The sequence below is a fragment of the Nymphaea colorata genome, chromosome 1, assembly GCF_008831285.2.
Source record: "Nymphaea colorata isolate Beijing-Zhang1983 chromosome 1, ASM883128v2, whole genome shotgun sequence".
In the NCBI taxonomy this organism is placed as follows: domain Eukaryota; kingdom Viridiplantae; phylum Streptophyta; class Magnoliopsida; order Nymphaeales; family Nymphaeaceae; genus Nymphaea; species Nymphaea colorata.
Window position 1 is genome coordinate 18,783,787 of NC_045138.2, and position 26,672 is coordinate 18,810,458.

The following is a 26,672-nucleotide window of genomic DNA, read 5'->3' on the forward strand; positions in this document are numbered from 1 at the left end:
GCCACACAACAGCCAAGGTATGAGCTTCTCTCTGGAAGCCAACATGAGAGAGGGAGAGCGAGAGACGGATGAGGATAATATGTTCGGTTTCTTAATTGCAATTACAATCACGCTCGAGTCTGGGCTAAAAATTCTATAAAAGCCATAAGCATCGCCAAGTTAGCTACTCCAATAAATCTGATTGCGAACCAACGAATTTCTTTTGTTCTGTTCCCATACAAAACAAATCCTTTGGAGGTCCGCTACCGCTAGGCTAGTTCCTACTAAATTCTAGTTCATTCTGGATTAGCAACGGGAAATGCTTTGGGAATTATTTCCACCCAACAAACATATCAGTTGGAGATCTAAAATGCACAAATAAAAGAGGCAAGGTGATCTTTTATCTCTGGGCAATAGCTACTGAGACAATCTGTATTTCATTGAATCTTACACCCGAAGGAGAGGTCGCCGTGCTTCCAGGCGCATAAAGCAGTAGTAGCAACCCTAGATACCAGCAATCTTTGAGATTCGGCCTTATCAAGCATCAATAACCTTTGTGAAAGAAAACGACCTCCCAGTATCAATAAGAATTATATTTCTTTGCAGAACGAGTTTCAAATGCAAGATGCTAGCTTTTTCATTTGTAGCAATATCATTTTGATTTATCAAGTGCAACGGATAGTGGTATATGTAGCCAAGTTGCAGACATGCTAAAAACAGGTAGCTTCTGTCAAGATTGCCACCATGCACTGCAAGATCCTAAGAATTCAATAAGGAGCCGAAGATAGACAAGTGCCTCGCATGGTGCTGGATCATAATCATAATCATCAAATACAAACATCAAAAGTAGATTACACTTGCAAAGAAATACCGTAAAGAAACCTTAACCCTCAAAACTCAGTGGGATTCTTAAACACCAGCCTCAGTAAGGACTCGGTGGCCATAAGTGGCCACAATCCAATATAGAGGGAATTGCGCCTAGACCGTGTCACAACTTAGAAAGCAAATCCACATGACTTCAGTAAAAGCATAATGCGAGACTTCTGAAATTGAACTTGACATGTTCCATTAACTTCCAAGAGCATGCTCCACATTAGGAGATCGGTAATGAGAAAGGTTATCCCAAAAAGATTTTCAGCCTGTGCACTTTTTCCCCAAGATATCAAATTGATCTGGTTCTTTTAACAGCCACCTTTTATGGGGGAAGTAAGTACCTATGTTGTTAAAAGAGCTAGGTGCAGGTCAGCAATGGGTTAAGCCTAGAATCTAAGGTAAGCCTGCGTGGAATTTGGGAAATTACATTATACAACAGTGATATGCAATAGTAAAATTAAAATTCAACAAAAAAAATTGATGCATTTTTAAATGAAAAGCAAACGGTTATCAATTTATAATAAAGCAACACAATGCAATGCACAAGTAATTTAACATCAATGTTCTTAATGTTTAAAAATAAAAACATGCCAGTTGACTTAAATCAGGTCAGATCAGACCTCCATTGGGTCAATCATGTAGGTGGACTTGGGGTCATATGTCGGCTTGACTCAATCAGAAACTCACTTGATGGCTGACTCACTGACCATCAGAGGCTCAGGCCTCAGCCATATTTTTCCATCACTTGAACAACTCGGGAAGAGTTACGACTCATTGCTGAACCAGCAGAGCTAAGCAGTGGCATTCATGTAAGAGTACAATATTTGACTTTTTTTCTTAAGTTGAAAACCAATGTTTAAAAGACAGGGATCCCGAGATCTGGGTTCCCTCATCCAACTGTCAGAACTCTCAGTGGCCAACCCACTCCAGCGACAACTATGTTTCCAGCAGCCAGCTTTGATGCTTCCTGGGACGTGAACAGTAACTCCAGAAACTGGAAAAGGCGATCGAAATATATTCTGTACTTTTGCCTTTTTTCAGTATTGTGCTGCTGATTTTACTTTTTTCCCTTTTTTTGGTTTTGATCTCTGGATGGTTTCCTGGTGGTGAGGAGGGATAACTTTTGACTGCTCTCCCTCCCTTTCATTTTCGCCATTTGGCAGTCCTCAATGTTCATTGTCTGTCTCTTTTTCAGTTCCCCATTGTTTTCCTTTCTCGTCTCAGATGTACCTTTAATGGATGTTACTGAACTTATGTCAAGTATTCAAGTAATCAGGCCATGTATACTTCTTTTTACTGTTCATAACTTCATATGATTATTTCTATAAAGTTTTCCCTTCAAACCAGTAGTAAACAAAACCTGGACAGAGTTACCGAGTTCACCTGGTCAGTCACAGATTCACAAATCAAGAAGGGAGGAGTTGAGACCCAAGTCACTGGGTTTTGCAAATTTGATTGTTTTGTTCATAGATCATACAAGGTATACTAACTTCCTAAAAACAATTGGTAAATTTCAATATCTATTTTGACTATGTAAAAGCCTAAACTAAAACTTCAATTACTAATCTATGGAAAACAAAAAAAGAAATCTTCAACATCTCACTATACAAAAAAAATGTCGTTATCCATTCATCATACGCATACACACACTTTCAATACCAAATCATATGCAACATTAAAAAATGAGGAAAAGAAACATCTGCATAAAAATAGAAGCACTACTTAATAAGATAGTCGATAGAAGAAGAAAAAAAACCAAAGAAAAAGCCAGTCTCAAATAGCAAAGGAAGAAAAAGAAGATGGAAGGAAAATATCTAGGTCATTTAAGAGAAAAAAATATATGTTGTTGAGTGCATAGGTGAGTCTAGGTGGCCTAAACATTCGTGAATGGCAGGCTGCACAGGAATAACTGGCCTAGATAATCCTACAGGGCTAGGTGAGCCTAGAGGCAAGCCTAGGGACTATTCGAATAACAAAGGTGAGTACCAATTTGTAAGAACAGGCGTTATGGCAAGTAACCTTTCCCCAAACTTTTTGCTGCTTCACATCTTTGATTGCAGGACTTTAGCTTTTGCAACCTAGTACCATAAACATCTAGCAGAACCTACTTCAGAAGCTTTCTTTTACTTGGAGTTTCATATAATCATCTCTGAGGTTTGTTTGCAGAACATACTGAAACTTCTTTTAGTAGGCTAACACTGGAAGCGTTAGAACAAGGAAGTAACCCCAGCTTTTCACATAACAGCCACACAGAATGCTCTTTTTTCTTTTCTTGTCCAACCTTGTCTTGTTTGGATTGTAAGAGCCAGCAAAGATGAAACTTTCTTGAACTACATGGTGAACACAACTTTTAGAACATACATTTTCTCGTGACTTATAGGCTTAGTTAAAAGTGCTACAAATGCCTAGGCGATGCTACACAACAGAAGAAATGGAGAAATAAACAAGGAGTAGGAAAAAGAAAAACAGGAAAGAGTCATGGAAAAACTCCATCTTGATCGGTATAATAAAAAAATATGAAGTTATGAACCAAGAAAGAAAATTAAGGTTAAAAATTGTAAAAGTGAGACTATTTGTTAGACTGCCTAGGTGCCTCATCCTAGGCGTTTACTCTACCACCCAGCACCTAGGGTATTTTTAGCTACAAAATTCACATAAAATAAAATATCTTCAAGATCTCTATGTTGCCATCCAAATGTCTGACACAAAAATATTTGCAATACTTTGACAGAAATTCCAAACTAGAACTCACAAAGTTAATGATTGGATTAATAGTTTTGTTTTCTTCAAAGTCGATAATCAACTAAAACCACAGATATTCAACGCACCAGAAGCAACATACATTTCATACATTTCTTAAACAGCAAATGGAAAGTTCCAGCATTGCTTCTTCAAATGATACGGGATGGGAATACCTCATGGAATCATAAAAGCCGTTCTTCAATCAAAAGAAGCTAACAGATATTCCAAATTGGCAATTGAACCTGCAGCTTTTGAAATTGCACAAAAATAAGCAAATCATTATCTGCCTGCATACTGCAGGAATAACAAATGCTCCAAATCCAAATAAGATAGTACCTAAGCACATTGATACCAGAAGGACCATCATTATGTTCAAGACAGTCACATGTCTATGAATCAAGCAGTAAGTCACGGATTGTAAAATGAGATTCAAGCCTACTGGAACCCCTATTAAGCAGTACAATTTGCAGTAATCTGTGGGCAGCAAGGCCGTCTAGCAACTAAGAATACATAAAGTTCCATCTACGGGTCTATCTTTATCCACCAATGAAGAGGAGTTATCTCTCAATGAGCATAAACAGTCTCATTGCGCCTTGGCGGTCTATCAGGTATTGTTCCTGGCTTAAACTTCGAAGCCTCATGTCTTGCAAGCTCTGGTGGAACAGGACTGTTGCTTTGAATAAGCATCTGTTTCAAGTCATAGAACACTTCACTATCACCGAAAGTGAGGAAAGTGGTCGCCACCCCTGTCTTCCCTGCACGCCCTGTCCGACCAATCCTGTGGGTATACATTTCAATATTGTTTGGCATATCATAGTTGATCACGTGGGCAACATCCGGAATATCTATACCACGACCAGCGACATCCGTCGCCACCAATACGGTGAACCTCTTGTTTCTAAATCCCTCCAGACTGATCTCTCTTTGCTCCTGCGTCTTCCCTCCATGCAATGTTGTCACCCTGTAACCCACTTTATCGAGATGTTTAGCGAGTGTATCGGCAGCTTTCTTTGTGTTGATGAAGACAATTGCCGTCTTGTCTCCCAATTCCTCAAGAAGCCTTTGCAACCTTGACATCTTCTCTGACTCCTTCAGCATAATCACATGCTGAGTAATCAATTCCGTTGCTTTTCCGGCCGTCCCAATTGTCACCACCACTGGATTCCTCAGGTACTTCCTTGCCAGCCGCTCTACTGCAGGCGGCATTGTGGCGCTAAACATATATGTGGTCCTGTATATCTTCTTCTCGTCGAGTTCCTCATCTTCATTCTCCGGCTTCAAATTGCTGGATGGCATTGCATCAAGAACACCAACCACCTGCGGCTCGAAACCCATATCGATCATTCTATCAGCTTCATCAAGCACAACATAGTTACACTGATTCAGCACAGCATATCGCCTCTCCAAACAATCAAGAAGCCGACCCGGAGTGGCAATCACCACCTCGCACCCCTGGCGCAACTTGAATCCCTGTTCCTCAATCGATTGCCCACCAACGACCGACACCACCCTAATGTCCAAATAATGTGCAAATTTCACCGTCTCGTCCTCAATTTGCTGCGCAAGCTCTCTGGTGGGCGCCATAACCACAGCATAAGGACCCTCGGCTTCGTTTTCCTCAGTCATCGGTGGGAGACGAGAGATGTAGGTCAGCATGGGAAGCACAAAAGCGGCAGTCTTGCCGGACCCAGTTTCGGCAATACCTATCACATCACGCTGCTGCAAACCCAAAGGAATCGCGGCCATCTGAATAGGGGAGGGGGATTTGTAACCCGCCTTCTGGACGGCGCGGAGGAGCTCGGCGCTCAGGTTCCCTTCCTCCCAATTCCTCATAGGGCGGGGAATCCGCGACCCCTTGTAGGAGATGTTGAAGTCTTCACGGAAGATCCTCCAATCCCTCTCGGTCATCTCCTCGAGCTTCTTCTCCGACCAGTGGCGGTCAACCCTCATGTCGAAGGTGTCGTACAGGTTGGCCGCGGCTTCCTTCTTCCGCTGCGCGGCCGCATCCTCGGGCTTCTCCTCCACCCCTTCCTTCTTCCGGATCTCCTCCCGAAGCTCCTTCTCATTCTTCGCGGCGAGCTTCTTCTGCTCCCGCCGGTCCATCCCGGCGCGGAACCCCCGACCGAAGAGGAGCTGTGCTTCATGGGGGTTCTGGTACAATGCGTTCATGTCTCTCGATGTGTCCTCCGAGTTCTCCCAATCGAACGAGAACCGGAACTTCTCGCTCGGCTTGATGACGCGCTTCTTCGGCTTCTTGGAGCCGAGGTACTGCTCCTTGATGGCATCGAGCTCCTTCTCCTTCTCCCTCTCTGAGAGCTTTTCCTGCCGCACTCGGTCCCGCGCCTTCGCATCCTCGTCGCGGCTCCTGCGATCGAGCTCCCGGTCCCGGTCGCGTTCACGCTCGCGTTCGCGATCCCGGTCCCGGTCCCGGTCCCGGTCCCTGTCCCTATCGCGGGAAGAGCGGTGGCGATCAGAAGAGTCATTGGCGGTGGTGGTGGTAGTGGTGGCGGCTGCAAAAGAGGCGGAGGCTTCGTTGAACGGCTTGACGGCGAGGCTCCGAGCTTCTTCCAGGCGGCGGCGCTGCTCGGCAGCTTCCCCCTGGCGGCGCTGGAGTGCTAGTTGCTCCCTCTGGGCCTTGGTGAGGAAGACGGGCTTCTTCGACGGATCGACGCCATCCCCCTCTAGCGCTCTCTTCATCCTTCCCCCTCTCTCGGTTGGCCTCTCGGCTCTCAGAATCCTACTTGGGGTTTTCGGTACATCAGAAAGGGCGTTGTCGGATTATCAGGATTTAGTGGGACTCTCAAAGTTTCTAGTTTTCATCCCCAAAAAACCTCACACGTGACAGCCTCGATCATCCAAGAGTTAAGTCGGTCATATTTTAACCGTCAAGATCACCGGCATTTTTCCTCTTCACTTTCACAAAAGGGTCGAGGAATTTTGCACATAGCCTGCTTTCTTGTATGCGTTTGATGTTTCACTACTTGTTTTTTATCATTCTTTTTTTGCCGTGTTTACATTGATACAAGCAAAAGAACTGTACAATAGACATCATAAAATACCGGTTCTTTAAGAACAACCACCCTGCAGCTTGAGTCTGATATAGACATTTCTAAATCATTCTGAATTAGATCCGTTTTATCTTAACAGTGGTATATAAATATATATATGAGCTCTTAATTGGGAAATTGATTAAAAGGATCATTGATGACGGTTCCCTAGGTATGTATAAGGAGTGGCTTAGGCCATTCTTTTCCCTTTTATACTATAAGAAATTTCATTTGTTGTCAGACAAATTTTCACTCATATATATAACAAAGTTCTCTTCAAGTAATAAATCTCTTTCAGCTTAAATAAGGCAAAATTTTTTGCCTATGGGAAAAAAAATCGCCTTCAAAATGTACATCTGGAGAAAATTTCTGTGTTTTATTTGGCTTTTATTTTTTCTTCTAAACTTGTACTGAAACACCACCTAGAATTGGTGGATATATAAGGGAAGAGAGGAGACCTAAAAAGCTAGGTACAATCGTAACTCGTTATAACATTGTTTATTACATGAAAATTGCAATAAATTGATACGAACTTTTAATACAATAACCTGACTTGGCGGATTCTAACCTGTACGGAAAAAAGGGTTAAGAATCATGACCATCAATTACTTAACAATGTTTTTTATAAGTCCATCAAGATTTTGGAGTCTTAAATAGTCTTAGATACAAGGCTGAACTTTTGGGATATTATAATTTATCCTTTTAAGGTACACTTGTTCCGCAATAATTTAACTAACAGATCCTAACCTCATCCTTAGCAGTTTCAGTTGCAACATTTGTTATGAATTATGATAATTAATTATTTAACAAGTTCTTCAATATATTCCTCATAATTTTAGATACAAGAGTAAACTTTTACCGCGTCATGAACCAATATTAAGTAGCCTTGTTACCATTAATGGTAACAAGGCTGGACTGTTTAAGTCAAGGTCATGTCAACTCAAGATGGGCCAATTTTTGAGTTAGTTCCTTGCAACTCAAAATCTGGCAAAATATTTTGTATAGGACAGATTTTGATAGAATTCACTGGAGCCTAGCCATTTGGCAATTGAAGATTTGTTAAAAAAATGAGAGTAACCATAGAATGGCCTTTCGATGAAGGCCACTATCGTCCTTAGGATTGATAGTGCGTCAAGGGCATATATGTATACTTTTGATGGCAATGAATAGTCACAAGATATTTATTTCAGAGTTCTTTTTCAAATGCATTAGAGTAACTATACCCTGACTTTTTTCCTTTCATTGCTGATCATAGTTACAATTTTGATACTGTAATTGCTCCCCGACTCTCTCCACCAGGCCAGTGTATTGGACTTGAGACCTTCAAGTCGAGGACAAAGGTTCAGTCGCCCAGCTTGCCAAAATGTTGCAGAGGGTTGCCTACCCTACCCGCAGCATGTTATCCAAATAAAAGTAAAAATGAATAATTGGCACAAAAGTTCATCAATTGTAAAAATATGCACGTCTTTAACTTCCATACAATGCAATCGAGTTGGTTCACGTGCATCATCAACCGCAAAGATGATCTGTCCTACAATACTGTCGAACCCAGTATCACTATAACGAAAATGGGGTGAAATTGGGAAATACTAATATTCTATGGAAATAAAAAATGACAAACAAAACTTAAGCAGCAGCAACACCAGCATCTTTGATGGTCTCACGCCAGGCATACTCCCTTGCTCCATCTTTATCCACAATCTTGATCACAAAATTAGGTGGGGCGACAACCAGTCTCGACCAAATCTCCATTATGCACTTGTCTATGAGGTCAACAGCCTCCTCCACGGACATGCCACTGTGATAGTGTCTGTCCATCATTGACAGGCAGAAATAGGAACCGTAACCAAATGCACCTTTCTGGATCTTGTGGAGAGTGGCAATGTAGTCGATATAATACAGAGATGGGCCAGTTTCTTTGTCATATCCAGCAAGAAGAATATTTACGAAGTATGGATTCTAACCAACGAAAAAAGTAGAAGACACTAGTGAGAAGTGAATATAAAAGTTATATTCATAATTCTAACTATCACAATGATAATACAGAATTACAAGCACAAATGTCACAAATCAGCAGGCAAACATTCTACAGGCTACAGCATTTCTGAAAGAAAGAAAAGCCGCTGACTCCTCCAGCCCCTTTTCTGCTTTACGGGTGAAATTGCTTAGAGTTACACAGGCTCACCAAACATGCCATTACAAAAATACAAGGAAACTTCATTTCTGATGAAATTGATGTGATGCAAAAGAAAGAAGGGCAAAAAGGGTCAGGAGACAAGCTTACAAAGATAGTCACATGCATGAAGTACACCAAATAAAACTGGTACGTAAGAGACACATGGTAGCCAAAAACACAAAAGAAAATGAAAAGCAAAAAAAAAAATGTACAGCAAGTTTTTCCAAGTTAGTAACATGAGATGAATATCCATTAACACTCTACTAGATGAAAAAGTAACCAGCCCAACCAGTGAATGAAGCTAAGCTTCCAGACTATTTGAACTGCAAAGGTGAGGACTTTGCTTAGGTGCACGAAATCACTGCCCCACTAAAGAAAAGATTAGTCAGTTTTATGAGCAACAGAACTTAACAGACTTGGTATAAACTGTAAATCCACATGCAATCAATTGATCTATCCAACCTCCATGCTGAACATTAAGCATGCTGGCATCACATTCCAGTCAAGAGCTTATATACAGTCCAAGACTTGGAGTATGGTTTAGAAAATCTTCGACAAGGCCCTCTAAGAGATGTCTACTACTTCAACAACATCAAAGCCAACACAAATCAGACTCTTCTGAAGATCAAAATGGTTGTGTGCTCTATCTTATGACTGGAGATTTTGTCAGGGAATGCATTCTGGCATCATTGTTCAGAGAAGCTGGGGAATCTCCAGTATCAATAGTCATTGTGCAGACATCAAAGAGGAATTTGTGGACTTTAGAGTGCCACTACAGATGTGATATGCCCGTTCCTCATAAGAAGATTAATACTTTGAAATACCAAGCAAAAACCATAGTGAATATCTCAACTATCAGACACAACATGAAGATATAAGAATAGCATTTATTGATGCCCATTGGTATCTAAAATAACTTATAGCAGACAAGGTAAAACTTTAATATATATAAGGACAATGCTAGTAATACAAATATATGCCACAGTGTTTTCTTCATTGACAATACCACTAAGAATTATGTTCCAGTGTTAAAACTATTTGCAAAAAATGCACGATCTTAATTGTAGACAATTAGGATGAGATAAATTTCAACATCTTCCACTTTACTTACTAGCATCCCTACATCCTTCTCAGATCAGCCATTGTAGATAGTAGATACCATAACCATCCTTAACACCTAATCGGTTAATCCTTAGTCTCATAGCGGTTAAGTCCGTGTAGCTATGACTTCGAAAGGTGTAACACCCTGGCTGATGAGATATCTATAAAGGCCCACATAAACAATATTGGGCATCAAAAGCACACTGCAGGAAATTCAGATAGCATGGCAATTTGTTGTATGAAATCTCTTGCTAGTTGCTATTGCCCCTTAGACAAATGATTCATTATATAAATCAGTCCCCAGGAATCATTATCATTGATAAGGAATAATAGACTTCCTATCTACAACGGTAAAATCAAATACCAATCAGAAATTGGCGACACAAACTGCCCGTGCTCAAAACATGGAAACACACCAGGACGTAAACAAGATGATCAAAATATTATTAACTCATCCTAGTGTTGAAAAGCTAATTATTAATAAACTCTCCTGTTTCCAAGGACGAACCCAAAAAACCTGAAAGAAGATCAAGACAGTACCTCACCGAACAAGAGGATAGTAATTTGCACGAGGTTCAGGAAACTAATCTGTCACGCCTAACTAAATAAAACTTAAGGACATTAACTTCAAATATATTTTACAAATGAGCGCACTCTCGCTTCCTGTTTCTTCAATGATATCGAAATTAACACAAAAGGAAAACCAGGACCATTACATTGTCAAAAGAGACCCAAGAAAACCACTATCATCTTTACAATGTCGAAATTGATAAAATAAGAATCCTTCAAGATCGCACTTTGTGACCGACAAAAACTAACAATGATGAGAAAAGAAGTTTCTATTTACAATTTTTGTTCAAATTACGTTTACAATGTCGAAATTGATAAAATAATAAACCCTCAAGATTGCACTTTGTGAATGAGAGAAGAAGTTTCTATTTACAGTTTTTGTTCGAATCTAAAAGAAATTTCATCCACCTAGATTATCAAGTCAGCAACAGATAGAAAGGAAGGGCAGAATAGACGGATTTGAAAAACCTTCAAATGAAAATAAGCTGAGTAGGGCATTAAAACGCCAAAAGTAAAATACCTTTCTCAGTGCAGTAGCGAGCTCGCCTCGGGTGAAATTTGCTGCTGCTGCAGTAGTTAGAGGGATCCCGTTGCGGAATTGGTAGAGATGGACGTTCTTCTGGATGTATTCCGTAAATTGAACCCTAAAATTGATACCCACGTTCGATGAACAAACAGAAGTAAGTCCACAAACTAGCACCAGATTTACTCTTTCTCAAGAACAAAAAGTTAAAATGAACTCAAAATCAGCAACCCAAAAACCTAAAATCCAAAAATGTCCTCAATAAGCAAGAATGCCCAAATACATGAAAATGTATAGAACTCACCCAACTTCGTTCATGATCATCCGAAGAAATCCCTCAAACCCAAAAGGCCAAAAAACATAACCAACACACACATACACACACAGATAGAAAGAGACATGTCGCCGCTAGCGCCCATGAGTTTGTGGGAATCGAGAATCATGATCTTGTCCTCGTTTGACTTGTGTACCAGTATGCTGTTCACCGCCGAAGTGTCGGCGGCAATGACCGCGAACCCATCGCCCACCAGCCCAAACACACACTCCATTTTCCCCTTCCCTTCTTTTCTCTCTCGCTCTCTGTCCCTCTCTCTCCGCGCAGAGTCTTGGCCTCTGTGATTTATATCGAAAGCTCTTTTGCTTCCTGTCTTGGTGAAGAAGAAAGATGTGGATTGATCTTGTGGGAGTTGTTGGGCTTCTGTATCATACAAGTCGTTTTTTGTTTAAATCCAACAGTTATCTAGATCCCTCTGCTTGGTATTCTTAAAACATGGGTCGGACTTACAGTTTCAGGTGCTGTTTTTTCGAAGGGAAATTGTAGAATTTTAGAATTAAAATTTGTACTTATAATGAAATGAAAATTACCTTATCAACAAAAGAATTTTGATTATGAAATTATACGTTTTTTTTAAAACAAAATTTCAGAAGAGTGATTCATTCTATTTTAGAGGGTGGAATTATGATGATAGAATTTTAAAATTTTTAAGAACACATGTCACGATGGTTTAAATTGTCAATCATAAAATTTTAATTTCTTGTTTTATCAAACACATTACACAAAAGAAAATTAAAACTGAAATTTTCATTTTAATTGACGAGGAGTTCACAAATTTTAATCAGCATATATTTGAATGGCAGGAGTTGTGTCTGAACAGAAGGTGAATGATCACTTCTATGTTCATTCCCCTTTCCATCGAGAGAAATATCTAATTTATTTTTGTTTTTGTTTATATGTTGATTTTAAGTCTCACAAAGTAGAGAGAGAAAGAAAAGAGTGAATATTTTTATTTGTTTATATTTTCAATATGTTTTGAGAAATATTTTTCTTCATTATAAAGGGAAAAATGTTTTTTTAATTCATGCTTTTTTTCATATGTTTTATCATGTATTTTAAAAAGAGATAAAACAGAGGAGAGAGAGATATAAAGAGACTTTTAGAAAAGTATCTAAACAAGATTATTCAAATGATAGTTTAAGAATTGGATTATCCACATGCAACCGGGTTACTATCCTCTTGCTCTCTCTTTATTTCTATTTTTTGCCAAACGATCTAATTAACTACTTTTAAAAACTTGGTGAAACATGAAAAACCGTTCTCTACTTGTTTACATGTGCTTGTTTATATACTCAAAGTTGTTCTGTTCTTGCGGATGCCTTCTTTTGATACACGAAAGAAGACGTCTTTTTTGCTTACATACTGGACACAATGCATCGGGGATACGCCTGTTGGTACTTCTACACCGGGCGTTTGGGAGCGAAGGTAGAGGTGTTGACGACCGCCAACTTTTTGTAAATGCAGGAAAAAGTCCATAACCACCTGTTCCCATTGCTCTACTTCAAATTTATACCATAAACGGTTCAATTCTTCTAAAAAGAAATACATAAATCTTAAATAGTTTTTCATGTCTACATTTACCAAAAAGATTATCCTCTTCAAAAGATTGAGCATCAAAATGAAATATCACATCAAAAAATCCTTAGATAGCCTCAAAAACCGATGTTTAGATACATTAATTAAGTTACAATAAGTTTCAAGTTTTACTTCATTGCATTGGAGAACTTGAATCACTCGTTGAGCTTCTCACAACACCAATAATGGTTTCACAACACGTTTGATTATTTGTACAAATGCACATCCACAAGCACATGCACGAAAATGAGCATGGTATTGAATACTTAAATTCGTTCTAAATTGTGCACTTGATACCTAATAAAGGATGAAAGCCATTTAACGTTACAAACACAGTCGCCTCATCTTAGACTGAATAAGACCTAAATCCTGGTAAGAGCTTTACCTTAGAAAGACTGTATGTTGCTTAAGAAATGCCTTCTCAGTCTGCAAAAATTTCAGGAACAACAATCAATATGCTGACACTTACTGGAAAGAAATTATTTGTAAACGACGCTTGAGAAAATAAAGACATATATACGTGGGGAGGAAAAGAGGCAGAGGCCCAAAAGAGGCAGGCCATGTGGCAGTGAGCCTGTGAAGATGTGGTCACGACAGTTTAAAAGAAAGAGAGACAAAGAGACTGCGCATGAACGAGAGGGGAAATACCAATGGCAGTTAAGAATCGGCAGAGATGGATGACGGGATGTCGGTGGGCTGGTAGCTAGATGCTGGATGTCGGATGGTGGAATCATGGAGCTGAAGGACGGTGGAGCTGTCATGCTGCTGTGCGGCGCAGCGGCGCTTGCGATGACTGGTGAGGATGGTCGACAGAGGAGAGAGAGAGAGAGAAAAGTCAAAGAATCGAAACTCGAAAGGAAAACGCCGGGTGAACACCGAACGCTCAATGTAAAACTTTTTACCCAAACCGGTGAATCGGTTTGAATAACTTGGTGTAGTGCCTTATTTCAAATGCATAAACGAGTTGAATTTCTAAAACTCGAATTCGATTCGTTTATTTTTTCTCGTATCGTTGTTGCAAGCTCGCACTTGATTCGTTTATTTTTTCGAGTATCATTGTAAGCTTAAACTCGACTCGTTTATAAATGAGTTGAGCTTGACTCTAGTTTTTTTAGCGAATTTGAGAACCCAAGTTGGCTTGACTCCTTGTGCTTACTGAACAAAAAAATTGATCGTAGCCAGCTGTGAACTAAGTCATTACAGCCAACCCACATAATATGTGCTCGTTGAGGTTGGTTTGGGAATGAAACCATCTACAAACCCAAACTTAACTTATTCTTCTCGTTAGAATTCAATTACACATCTTCATGGCCTTCACCATGTTGAATAGATGCCACCACAATAATACACACGGCTGCCCTTAGGCGTTGATCGCAGGAATGGAAAAGAACAACATTATCATCACTCAATAAAAGTATATATATATATACACATACATACATACTTTACTTGATTGTTTTTGTTTGCATCAAATGCATACAAGACACAAAATCATAACCCTGGGCACAAAATCTAAAGCACTAGTAAGAGACTTGATTATGACCTTCCAATAGGAGGTATCCTATAAATTTGACTCATCGAGCACATTATTCCATTTTATTAATGAAATGACACACATTTAAAGAGATTGTTTTAGTGAATCTAATACTCAAAGACAAGAAAACACACACACCAGCACCACGGGTTATGTGCACACACTTGTGATCAAAAGGTGATTATGAAAAAGTTAAAAAAGTTTAAAATATACATTTTTTTTATAAAAAAATTCAATAACATGTGAAACCCCCAAACTCATTTTTTTTCCTCCCTTTTTTGTGTGGGTTTCAACAAATTAATGACCCCAACAAAGTTTAAATATAATGCCTACGGAGCTGTAGTAGGGAAGGACAGTGTATCAGTGTATGTATGTTGTTTGGCGATGGCGAGAAATATTGGGTGCTCCATTCATGAGTTTACTTTTTAGTGCTCAATCCTTGAGAATTTCATGCCGGCATGTCGGCATCAATGAAAAAATCCTATAGCATTTCCGTGCGCCCAAAGAAAAAACTCCGAGCCCGACGAATGTGTGCAAAGAGTTATCCAAGACAAATGTAAATCTATCAAAGACTGCAACTAAAAACTTGAAACCCCCCAGATATGAACATGACTTGCTGAGTACATTGTTTTGCTGATTTCACTCTTTATTATTTGCCCCATACAACACAGAGCACCCACAAAAGCAATACTTGATGTCATCTCTACCGCTGGGTTCTGACAAATGGCTCCAACAAAAACTTGTATTCACAGTCGCATTCTGCCGCGCGACCTGATCTGCAAGTTACTTATACTCCGCCAGTTCAGGCGCCATTTTGCCGGTAGTAGGGGACAACAGTGTATACCGTCTGGAGGATGGTGAGAAATATGAGGAGCAGGATCACAATAACTCATTTTTTCTTTAACAGAAAACCAAAAGCGAACATGAATGACACGGTTTCAAGAATTATTTATAGAGACTGGAAAAGGGGCAAACCTTTGAATCTTTGATCTTAAAACTGTTGAAAAATATAAAATGATATTAATAGGAAGAAAAATTTAACATGGAACAATATTTTATTTGCCCATGGAAGCGCATGTCAATCTCTTGTAGATTGGCCATTACAGTCGGGATAGCTAGTTGTTTTAAGAAGAAGTTACAAGATATTCACTACAACCATGGAAGTCTTCATGCATAATCCTTGCCAACGCAATGCCCTATTTTCTTTCATTCCCCATCAAACTGGAGGGGGTTCACTTAACTTAGTCCCAGTTTGTTGTCAAATCTTGTCAAAATGGATCGAGCCATTACTTTATTGAGGAAGCCAGCAATCTGTTCGTCGTCTGAAGGTCTTTATTGAAGCAGAAATCTGCTTCACCAAAAACCTACTACGAGAAGTTTAACGTAGAGCAATATTTTATTTATCCATAGTTCCTTATTTTAAGGTATTTATTATAAGCATTAATAGCACAAAGATTCTTTTAATTGTACTTTGTTATTAAGAATTCCCGTAATTTTTTATGTAAAGCACACGAACCAGTACCTGATTCTTTCTCTTGGATTTCACTAATTATAAACCGGAGATAGTCTTTTGGATAGAATTATATCTCATAAAAAGGCGGTGGTAAAACTTCTGAGAAGTTACTATGCGATCAAGGCAATGAAAAGGCATGACAACTTATCATCAAACAATTCTAATGAATTCATGTGTTTGTTACGCCCGATTTATTGTTCTCTGGTTCTGAGAATGCGTACCAAGGGTTTTCCCAGTACCTTGATGAAGATGTCATCCCCTAACTTCATTTTGTGGAGGTTTTTGGTTATAAAAAATGCTCTCCCTCCCTCTATCTCTTGTGGTATCTAGTCTCTAGTCCTTCCTTCTTCAGTAATACTGGTGGGCTTTCTACCTTCTTTAATCACATTTAATTGGAGCTTTCCTATTCGGGTCTATTTTTTTGCGATAGTAAGGCAGTTCTATATTATTGTAAGCAGGAGAAAAATGGAGAAGAGCGTGGAGGGTTTCCAACGCATATTCAGAAAATTCAGCCCGATTTGGGCAAGTCAGAGCGCTGTGCTGACTGATGGTTACGGTATTCTTTCGCATTGTGGTTGCAATCTGATAGATTTTCAATCTTCTCTGTCACTGGCCAAAAAAGTACGACCTTGCTGGTGCTGATTTTGGTTCCCTGGTATTCGTTGGACGCCGTCTTTACGAATCTCTCTCTCTCTCTCTCTCTCTATATATATATATATAGATATATATATTCTCTCTCTCTCTCTATATATATATATATATATATATATAAAGAGAGAGAGAGAGAGAGTATGGGGAGACAGAGACTGGTCCCAATTCTCCTATGCCCAAGTACAGAAGGCAAAAGGTTCAGTGTGTTGGACACAAAAAACACCAAGAGACGTTCTCCCAATTCTTCTGTGCCCAACTATGGAAGGCCAAAAGTTCCTAGTGTTTTGAACATAGAAAACACCAAAAGACGTTCCCCCAATTCTCCTGTGCCCAACTATGGAAGGCAAAAGGTTCCAAGTGTCTTGGACACATGCCAAAAAAACATTCTCCCAGTCCTCCTGTGTCCAAGTGTGGAAGGCAAAAGGTTCCAAATACCTTGAACACAAAAACACCAAGAGATAGAGAGAAAGAATGGTCCCAATTATGTTTGTAAGTCTTGGCCACAAAAGGAAAAAGTCCAGTGTTTTGGACAAAAAACTGAAAGAGAATAGGAGAGAGAATATGTGATCCCTTTTTTTGTTTTGTCCAAGTCTTGGACACATGAGAAAAGGGGTCTCAGGTGTCTTTGACACAAAACAGAGAGAGGGAGGAAGGGAGAGGTGCGAATTCATTTTTGTCCAAGGTTTCTTAGGACCATTTTCTTTTGTGTGCAACACGCCTTAGATATGATCTCGATCTTTCTCTCGCTTTCTCTCTCGCTCTCTCTGTTTTTTGTGTTCAAGATGCTTGCAGCCTTTTTTCTTTTGTGTGCAAGACTCTGTTTTTGGATTGGATATCACTACTACACAAACGTTACGTGTGGAATGTTTTATAAATTGTTGGTAAGCACAAAATTATGGTTCTAATCGGCCATGTTTCTTAAAATTGGCATCTCTTGACGCGTAGGAAAAGATTAGTCTACTTATAAACTTTTTGAACAAATTAAAAGACTTGTTTGCGCTTCCAAACACACTCAAAAGTGGATTGTCTAGATGATGAATCATATGGACGACATTAGATTAACAGAACTTTGGATGAAAAGACGAAACTAAAATTGTACTAATTTTTCTTCATTGTCATTGCATATGCTCTCTCTCCTCCCCCACACCCTCTCCTCTGCCCTCCTCCTTCTCTTCGAAACAGCTAATTCTCTTTTTACCTTCACCTTTAATCAGTAGTGGTTGGTAATTTACCTGGCAGTCATAGTTCTTTTGCTATTAGTGGCATGCGAATGTTTTTTCTCTATTAGATGCATCATGAAGACGTCACTTACTTGCCACTCGTGGCCTTCCCTCCCCCACACCCTTTCCTCTACCCTCTCCCCGAGAGAGTTAATTCTCTTTTCACCTTTCACCTTTAGTCAGCAGTGGTTGGCAATTTACATGGCGGTCATAGCTCATTTACATTTGGTGGCAGGTTTAGGAGGAACACAATAATCGAATGTTTAGGAACACGGCAGTGAGTATTGCCTTAGATGCATCGTGAAGGCTGATGTCTACCTTGACCTTTGCATTAGCCACATGAGGACTTCTGTTTTGATTAGCTCTCTCTTACTTTTGTTCTTGCTTAGGTTTTTGTTTTTTTATGTTATTTGTTATTGTTCTTTTTGCCAAGTTTTCTTTTATGCCTCTTTTATCTTCTTATTTTGCCTGTGTACAATGATGACACTTTGTCATCACATTTTGCTTTTATTGAATTCGCATTTTGTCCGCACTCTCCTCCCCACTCTCTCTACACTGCTCTAGGAAGAGAGTTTTTACCTTGCTTGTGCGCAGATGCCTTCACGTTTATTCCCCTTATGATTTGCACCATTAGTGGTCTCAGTCCTGTTAGAAAGTGCCAATATAAGTAGATTATAGCTAATATTTTGCGTATTCATAAGTTGGAACAAATACTATTTTATATATAGATATTGCTCGGACGTACAAATCCAATTAGTAAAAATTATGTCACTAAACAATCTTGTATAAAGATCAATGTCATGATCTCCCAGTTTAAAGACCAAAAAACTAAACTAATATAAAACAAATGATTCGAAAAATTAAATAATATTTAGAATATTATTTTACAAAAATGATTTCGGAATGGTCCCGTCCATATTGTCAATTTTATAGAAAAATGAAAGAACATGAAACTTGAGACCTATGCAAAGTAAATTTAACTTTCACAAAATGGGTGTCCCGCCAGGTCGACATGGCTGCAAAATCTGTTCCTTTGTAAAGCGATTCTGGAAGGACTACTTTGTAAAGGCTGCACAGAGTGTCAATAATATATATATATATAACGAAATGGTATGAAACTGGGACTACCTTGCAATGTGGTCCATAATTAAAGCAGTGATTCTTGCAGAAGCCTAGAATGCATGTTATTTCGCACATATACAAATATCTCTGGCCATTCTCTTCCTCTGTGAGCGGAGCGAAGCCACTAGCAGTGGCATTTCTTGGTCTCGTGTAAGTCTTCCCTCATTTGTTCCCTAGTCCTCTGTCCCTCCATATCTGAGATAATGAGGCGACAGGAAGAAGAGACAACAATCAATATCAAAGAAGATGCCGCACCGACCAGCTGTTGGGCGGCAGATATCACAAAAGACTACAAAGAATATGCTGCTTCAGGGTCTCTTGCTGTTGCTGGTGGTGGCAGATCTCTTAAGTGCATCTTCAAATGGCCGCATGATCTTGAGAAACTTTTGGGGGAGGACATCTACCGTGAACCTCAAATGGTAGCCATTGGGCCTTACCACCACGGCCGACCGCACCTGCAACCTATGGAGCGGCACAAGAAGAACGCGCTCTTCAGGATTCTCCGGTTGTCTGGCGGACTTCCGGTGTCCATCTTTGTGGAACCCCTGAAACAAGTGGAGCAGAAGCTCCGTGATCACTACGACGAGCTGGACCCAAGCTGGTCGTCCGATTCTTTCATACAGATGATGCTTCTCGACGGTTGTTTCTTGCTCGACTTCCTTCTTGCCTTGGACAAAAAAGTGGACGCACCCTTGGCCGAGTCCATCCGCCTGCAGCTGCTTAACACCTATGGCTACGCCGTATTCATTCGAGACATACAGCTGTTAGAGAATCAAATTCCTGGCCTCGTCTTGGACGAGTTGATTAATGTAGGAGACTGGACAGGATTCCGTAAGCCAGAGAGTGGAAGTAAACTATCCTTCAGGGCTCTACATTTTCTAGACTTGCAGAGGAAAAGCTTGCTGGGGAATCCCCCTGCTCCTGTCAAGGAACAGCATCGTTGTGGCCTCCTCAATCTTTTAGGTACTCAAATGGCTTGATGTGCACTTTTCTAGCTATTCAAATCTTGTGCATTAATACTCTTTAACGATATTTGTAGCATAATATCCCTGTACGTGGAAAATCCTCTTCTTTTTCTGAACAGAAAAAGATTCCATGTTTTGCTCATGAAAAAATTTAAATTCTAAAGGCCGGGGCATGCGTTTCTTGTTGATTACACTTATAATTAGTTGCAATTTTTTGATAAATTGATATTTAATTTGGAAAAAAAATGTGTTCCTGTCCACCTAATTATCTGGACTGAGACCAGGCCCTCGGAGGAGAACTCAACCAAAGACTTTTCCATCTTCCAGCCAACAGGCTGATAAGCAAAGCACTAGTAACATGGATTTTGCGGTTGAGCTTCTCCCAAAGAGAGAGAAGTACGTGCGGTCTGCCACGAAGCTACGTGCCGCCGGAGTCAGCTTCCAGAAGTGCCCGAAAGATGCCGGCCTGTTGAGCGTGAGTTTTGATCGATCATGGCTAAGGGGAGTTCTCCATCTCCCTGAGCTCGTCCTGGACGAGACGACGGAGGGAGTGTTCATGAATATGGTGGCCTTCGAACGCATGCACCCGGAGTCCGGGACCCAAGTCACCTCCTTTCTTTCTTTTATGGATGCTCTCATCGATACCGCCGACGACGTGAGCTTCCTCGGCAATGAAGGGATCGTGAAGAACAACCTCGGCAGCGATGAGGCCGCCTCCAAGATCTTCAACAAGCTCGGCATCCATGGGATGTGTAACCCCTTTGATGAGGCCCAGCAGAAGGTGCAGAAATATGCATCCCCTTATATGCAAGAATGGTGGGCGCACTTTAAGCGGACCCACTTCACCAGCCCGTGGACCGTTCTGTCTTTTATTGGCGCCCTGTTCTTCATATTAATCACAATTGTCCAGACGGCATACACCGTCCTCCCCTACTACAAACGTCGTGGATAAGCTGGCTGACAAGTATAGATTTTCGATCAGGCCATCCCGCCGACGGCGACTGTGGACATAAGTTGTTGTTGGGGTCGTTTAATCTGTAGGGTGAGTGCTCATGTGCTAGGTTTTTGGTTTGTGCATGATCTGAATCGGATTCACTAAAAATAAAAAGTATGCCGTGTTGATGGTGCTGCTGTGATCATATTGAAGTCTCCCTATAATGTTTTCTACAGCTAGAGTCTTAAGTTTGTATCTTGTATGAATTTGATGCAAGAATAAATAAATAAAGCATATGATTTTATGAAGTGATGGTAATAATGTTTCCTTTCTTTCATATGATTGCGTAACAAAAGTTATGTGTTGCGTGTTATATTAAATTGACGTTGTAAGTTGACGAGCTCCAGAGACTAAAATGCCTCCACTGAAGTTTTAAAAAAATGGTAGGACTAAAAGGGTATTATAGAAATATTAAAAGTCTGAAGTGTGTGTATATATATATATATATATATATATATATATACTAAAATGACCCAACCTCTTTCTTTTTTGAGTGCATTTGTTGGTCCATAAAACGCAAGTCCATCCCTCACGACCTCACGACCCATATTAGTTAGATTTTCTTCAAGGACGCAAATCAGATGGCAGATTTCAGAAGTACTGAAAGCTTAGGGCACGACTATTTGTATTCATGTTTTATAGATCTTTTGCGACCATTGGTGATTGAAGAAATTTTTGGAATTTCTTCTCGTTTTTTTGTCTTTCTTAAGTAGTGTTTGCTAGTCTTGGATCTCAAATCTGAGGCTGCATTAAGCATGTGTATTGTAAAATCTTCAATTGAAACAAACTAATGATCTTAGTAGCATGGATCTTGAATTCACGTTTTCATGCAAAAAACTGTGAATTTAAGGTCGGATTCGGAGGAGAGAGGTATTCCACCTTAATATGAGACCAAATGTGAACGAAACACACACGTAGTTTGATATATGGGAGTAGGAGTAACAAATGGAGTTCCTTTTTGTTGCATACTAACTTGTGACAATGAAGATGGTTGGTAAAATATTGTAGCAGGCAGTATTGTTAATGAAAGTGCCCGGCCTTTTCCTCGTCTCATGATGCACTGATGACCATGCACCTAAAACAAGATCAACACAAACATGCAAGAGCAAAGGCTAAAGACTTACCAAAATGTAGAGACGTTCCTATTGAGTTGCAGAAAACCCTTAAGATGTATGCACCTGTAAAATAAATAAAACTCTATTGCCTCAAAGTTTGGTACAGAAGGAAGCATTAGGGTCGGGTCTGAATCATGACTGGTGACAAAAACTTCAAATCAGATTCAGACGGTATTCCAACCATTGTAGAGGCCTAATTAGAGGCAGGGGCAGAGCCAGGGGGGCTCAGTAACTTCTTCACATTGTTATTCCGTCATTCAACTTGTTCTCATTTTTTGTGATACACATGGGTTGTAACGAATTTTGCAGTCTATCCCCTGCTGATCATTTCTTCTTCTAATTTGTTGAGTGTCTTGGCTTGATGAGACGTCTCCGCTGTTATAAAGTTCGTCTTCCTCAACTTCAGAACTATCCTGATCACTTTCATTACGTTAATGGTGGGGATCCTGATCACATTCTTAGGCCAAAGAAAACTTTCCTCATCTCCAAAATGGTGGGAGAGTGGAATGGGTCAAGCGTCTGCAAAGCTGGTTACAAACGCCGTCTTTATGTGTATAATTTCATGCGTCATTTTATTAATGACAATTGTGTATGGACAAAAAAAGAAACTAGAAAAAAATTTTGAGGATTCCATAAAGATAAAATTTGTGAGTCCATATATACATATTGTTATAACTAACATGCCCCTTTAAGAAGTAAGAAAGCATTTTCGTTCTTTTGCCTCACTCATAACGTTATGTCTTTATCTCTTTGTTATGTTTAGGTCTAATATCTCATACATCCGTCCATTATCTTATTGTCTCATTCATCTTTTGTTATCTTATAATCATTATCTCATACTTATCTTTAGCCTTATAAATCAGTTCATCTGTTATGTTATTATTTTATAATTTATTTGTTATCTCATAAACATAATCTCATACTTACAAAACTATTCATATGATAATGGGGTCCAAATTTGGCGTAGGCGTGTTACATATACGAAGCAGCGTACAGAACTCGCAGTAAGAGAACGAGCATAATGGGTATTAATCCTCTTTTGTATCGTCTTCCACTTTCTTTTTTTTTATAGGCTTTTCTGTTCCATACAAAAATTTGGCAACTCTCAACTAACCAAACCCAAAACAGAGGGAAAATTTGCACAAATAGTGGTGAATCTTGATCTCACCTCATGACGGGTAAAGACATGAGAAATTCTACTCAACAGTTTTAAAACGATTTACTGCAGTCAGTGATGCTGCCACATTTTGGTCCAAGAACATTACTCACTTCTATGTGATTCAGTAGCGGGTGTAATAAGACAGGATGGAATACAGAGTCTGAGCAATTGTTAAAGCTAGCAGAAATATGGCAGCAGAGAGTGATAACAGGGACCATGGATTGTTGAAGTAGGTATGCCTCAGATGTGCACGCCATACATTCCAAGCAGAGGAAGCGTAGACCTTCAACTGTCTTTTGATCTGACATGTGTGATCATTTGAATCGTCTACAAGAACAATGTTATCTCCCACCCTGTTGAAGAGATTGGCAGCTGCATCGTCGCTCCCAAGATCATTCCTCACGATTCCGTTGGAGCTAAGGAGGCTCACGTCCTCTGCAGTGTCTATAAGATCATCCATGAAAGCCACATATGAGGTCACTTGGCAGCCTGCTTCTGGGTGCATGCGCTCGAAGGCCATCAGGTTCATGTAGACAGGTGCTGTGTGATTATCTATCTTAATGAATGGAAGGGTGAGCACGCCATATCTACTGAACTTTATGTTCAACCCGCTTTGCCGTTTGCTCCTTCTGAATTTTACTCCTGCTTCATGAAGACTCTTTGCAGATCGAGCGCATCCACCTTGTTGACATTGGTCCAGTTAGGAGAAAATAACGTCAGAAAGATTCATATAAGTGAATGTGTGCGTGTGTTTGTAGATGACTGTGGATTCTTAGCTTTTTTTTTTTCGTTTTTCTTCTAAATGACCATGAACAAGGGCTGGAGGATGTAGGGATGCAAATGGATTGGATTCAAACTATCTAATTTCCTAAGAAACTAGATTTGATTGAATCCCCTATTGTTGACAAACCAAAATCACAAAACCATAAATTGGCCACTTGCATCCTCAGGAAGAAGAGAAAAGTAAAAGTGCTTAACTGTGAAGACCACTTGAAGGAATTTGCTTTGAATATACATGTAATTAAAATTCCTCTGCTCTACTCAATTAGAAAAGCTGCAGACATTAATAATAGCCATCCCTAGCTAGGTATCAGCCTGTGGCAGGCAAACTAAGAACATACTAAAATGTGTTTACTCGCAAATTATATGAAGCAGACATTTCTACTATAAAGCTAATAAACATTTGGGGGAGAAACAGAGGAAACGGCAGGTGCCTTAGGACCCTCCTTGGATTGTGATTCTTGCGCAGCGAAATAATGATTTCAGGCTCATTACTGAAAAATAGAAAAGAGGAATATAAAAACTAAGAGTAGGGCTTTGATTTTCGGAAATTAAAAAAAGTGGGCATCTCCAGGAGGGTTGCTAGTAATCAACCTTGTAGAGTATAATTGTAAGGCCAAGATGAATCTACACACCCACAGACAACAACCATTTCGACATTACGGAAAAGACTCATCAGAGAATTTCCAGAAGCATGAAAGAGGCATACAAAATCCTCTCTTCCATAGCATGTTCCTGTGGAACAATTCTTGTTATGGCTGGCTATGTACTCACCAATAAGGTCAATCCCCATTGGAAATGGCAAAGGAGCATGCTGATTAGAACTCTGCTCCGGGCGCCGGATTATGCACTTCCTGTAGACGTCTAGAACATGCAAACCAAGATCAGGCATCGAAAAAGAAGGGAAGTCAAAAAATTTGGTTATCAATCGATTGAGATCAACACTGTTTCCAACTTCTCCTTCTTTCCCTGCATCAAGAAGCCTCTTTAGAACAAGAAGAGGGATTTGGTTTTCTAGCATCAGCATATCCCGGCGCAGCAAGGTGAACGCATGCTTCTTCCCGTGGCGGCTGAAGATGGGATCGAAACGGCTTAAGATGTAGCTGGGAGAACCAAAATCTTCTCGTCCAACGGATGCATAAGCAGGTTCAGCTCCACCATTTAGTGAAGGGCTCTGCAGGAGACGACCATCAAAGAGCAGGAGTTCAAGCATGAAGCAACCATCAAGGAGCATCATCTTCAAGAAAGCTTCAGACGACATATCTGGATCGATGTCGCAGTAGCTATCCCTGACTTGCTGTTCCACTTGCATCAAGGAATAAACGAAGCGAGACAGTGGGACTTGGGTTCTCGCTTGGATCCTGTATAGAGCTCTTTCTTTGTGGAACTCCATGGGCTTCAAGTGTGGTTTCCCATGGTGGTAGGGGCCGAAAGAGGCCATCCGTGGGGCGTAGGTGCTACTGGGCCCCGAGACATTAACAATGTCATAGGGCAATTTGTAAATCGTTGTCTTCGACATCTTCTTCAGGTATCTTGCATCGTCATATTCTCTGGATCTGCTTTCGAGCTTCGCCACCCAGGCGAGCCTGTCTTCCTCCATCGCCCTCTTCCTCTGCTTTCTTTGAGTTCTCTGAACTCATACAATATAACAGAAATGGCCGTAAGACTTTCTTTGCTCCTCTTGAGTTCTCGGAAGTCAGACAGGCAACAGAGAGGGCCGGTGGCGGCAGGTATACTTCAGGAGCAGGCAAAAAGGGGGATGATGAATGACGTTCACGAAAATTTGACAGCGGAGATGGAAAAGAGAGAGAATCTGCTCCAGTCGAATGTAACCGTATAAAAATTGTGCAATTATGTCCAGAAAATGAATTTTCCCAAGTTCTTTGTTTCCCACAATTCATATATGACTTTTTCCCAGTGAACAAACACGAGGATGAGTTCGTTTATCAAATAAAATTTCGAGCCAACTGACTTCGGAAAGAAAAGGCTAAAAACATTCAACTTTGAATGTGTTTATGAAATAATGGCCTAAAGCTTGAGAAATTATACATGATTGGATAAGTTTGTAAACTAATTTACACATACTTCACAAATTAAAACGTTAAATCTTAAACAAAAGCCAATCTCTTAACCATTTTACTTCTAAGAAAGATGAGATCATGAACAAACTGATAGAGAAAGTGTATAAGTAGAAAAAGCTTGGCAGCGGCATGGTCACTCCTTTGTTCATTCCTGGAGTTCTTTTTTGGACCGTTTGATATAGGAAACATTATGTGAGTGTTTTGTGAATCAATGTTTGTGGATTCGTAAATCATTTGAACAACTGATTCATGAATCTAACATTTGATGTAGATTCATGAAATAACCACATAGGATTCCTCTTGACAAATGGTCCCTTGGGATACAAGCAGCCTCACGTCCTCGCCAGTGTCCAGCAGGGTGTCCATGGACATCGAGCGAAGACTGTGTTTTTCCACATGCATGACGGATCATGGGTTATAGTTAAAATGCAGACAAAAGTCTGCACTCAACAGTGAACTCTGAGGCATTTAAAGGAGGTTGGATTGCATTAGCAGCAACCTAACAACCTCTCTAGATGGATTATATTCTCTGAAGAATTTTTGTAATGATCTTATAAATAATATTGCATAAGGATTTAGGTCCAAAATCTTATGAAATCACCTTGGTAGTAACAAAAC

General features: G+C 40.0%; 4 protein-coding genes across 6 annotated transcripts; 1 reads left to right on the top strand and 3 right to left on the bottom strand.

Annotated features, from left to right (window-relative positions):
* Positions 1-358: 358 nt before the first annotated feature.
* Positions 359-6,365, bottom strand: LOC116259031 (DEAD-box ATP-dependent RNA helicase 21). Of its 2 annotated transcripts, XM_050080397.1 has the most exons (3): positions 3,931-6,365; positions 3,768-3,836; positions 359-531 (listed from the first exon to the last, which is right to left on the bottom strand). In XM_050080397.1, the coding sequence occupies exon 1, from the start codon at positions 6,289-6,291 to the stop codon at positions 4,159-4,161; it is 2,133 nt and encodes a 710-aa protein (XP_049936354.1). In that variant the 5' UTR covers positions 6,292-6,365; the 3' UTR covers positions 359-531; positions 3,768-3,836; positions 3,931-4,158. The 2 variants fall into 2 exon arrangements, with proteins under 2 accessions (XP_049936354.1, XP_049936353.1); XM_050080396.1 differs by lacking the exon at positions 359-531 and having other exon boundaries at positions 3,576-3,842.
* A 1,523-nt stretch (positions 6,366-7,888) lies between these two features.
* Positions 7,889-11,713, bottom strand: LOC116247598 (proteasome subunit beta type-2-A-like). The gene is made up of 3 exons (XM_031619790.2): positions 11,411-11,713; positions 11,009-11,132; positions 7,889-8,600 (listed from the first exon to the last, which is right to left on the bottom strand). Exons 1-3 carry the CDS (start codon positions 11,557-11,559, stop codon positions 8,268-8,270), a joined length of 606 nt encoding a protein of 201 aa, XP_031475650.1. The 5' UTR covers positions 11,560-11,713; the 3' UTR covers positions 7,889-8,267.
* A 7,267-nt stretch (positions 11,714-18,980) lies between these two features.
* Positions 18,981-21,042, top strand: LOC116245634 (UPF0481 protein At3g47200-like). Its single transcript, XM_031617097.2, has 2 exons — positions 18,981-19,923; positions 20,210-21,042. The coding sequence occupies exons 1-2, from the start codon at positions 19,164-19,166 to the stop codon at positions 20,875-20,877; spliced, it is 1,428 nt and encodes a 475-aa protein (XP_031472957.1). The 5' UTR covers positions 18,981-19,163; the 3' UTR covers positions 20,878-21,042.
* Positions 21,043-23,206: 2,164 nt separating this feature from the next.
* On the bottom strand, positions 23,207-25,800 carry LOC116245635 (UPF0481 protein At3g47200-like). 2 transcript variants are annotated; one of them, XM_050075562.1, is made up of 3 exons: positions 24,919-25,800; positions 24,748-24,837; positions 23,207-23,874 (listed from the first exon to the last, which is right to left on the bottom strand). In XM_050075562.1, the coding sequence occupies exons 1-3, from the start codon at positions 25,571-25,573 to the stop codon at positions 23,315-23,317; spliced, it is 1,305 nt and encodes a 434-aa protein (XP_049931519.1). In that variant the 5' UTR covers positions 25,574-25,800; the 3' UTR covers positions 23,207-23,314. The 2 variants fall into 2 exon arrangements, with proteins under 2 accessions (XP_049931519.1, XP_031472958.1); XM_031617098.2 differs by having other exon boundaries at positions 24,748-25,799.
* Between the last annotated feature and the right edge of the window lie 872 nt (positions 25,801-26,672).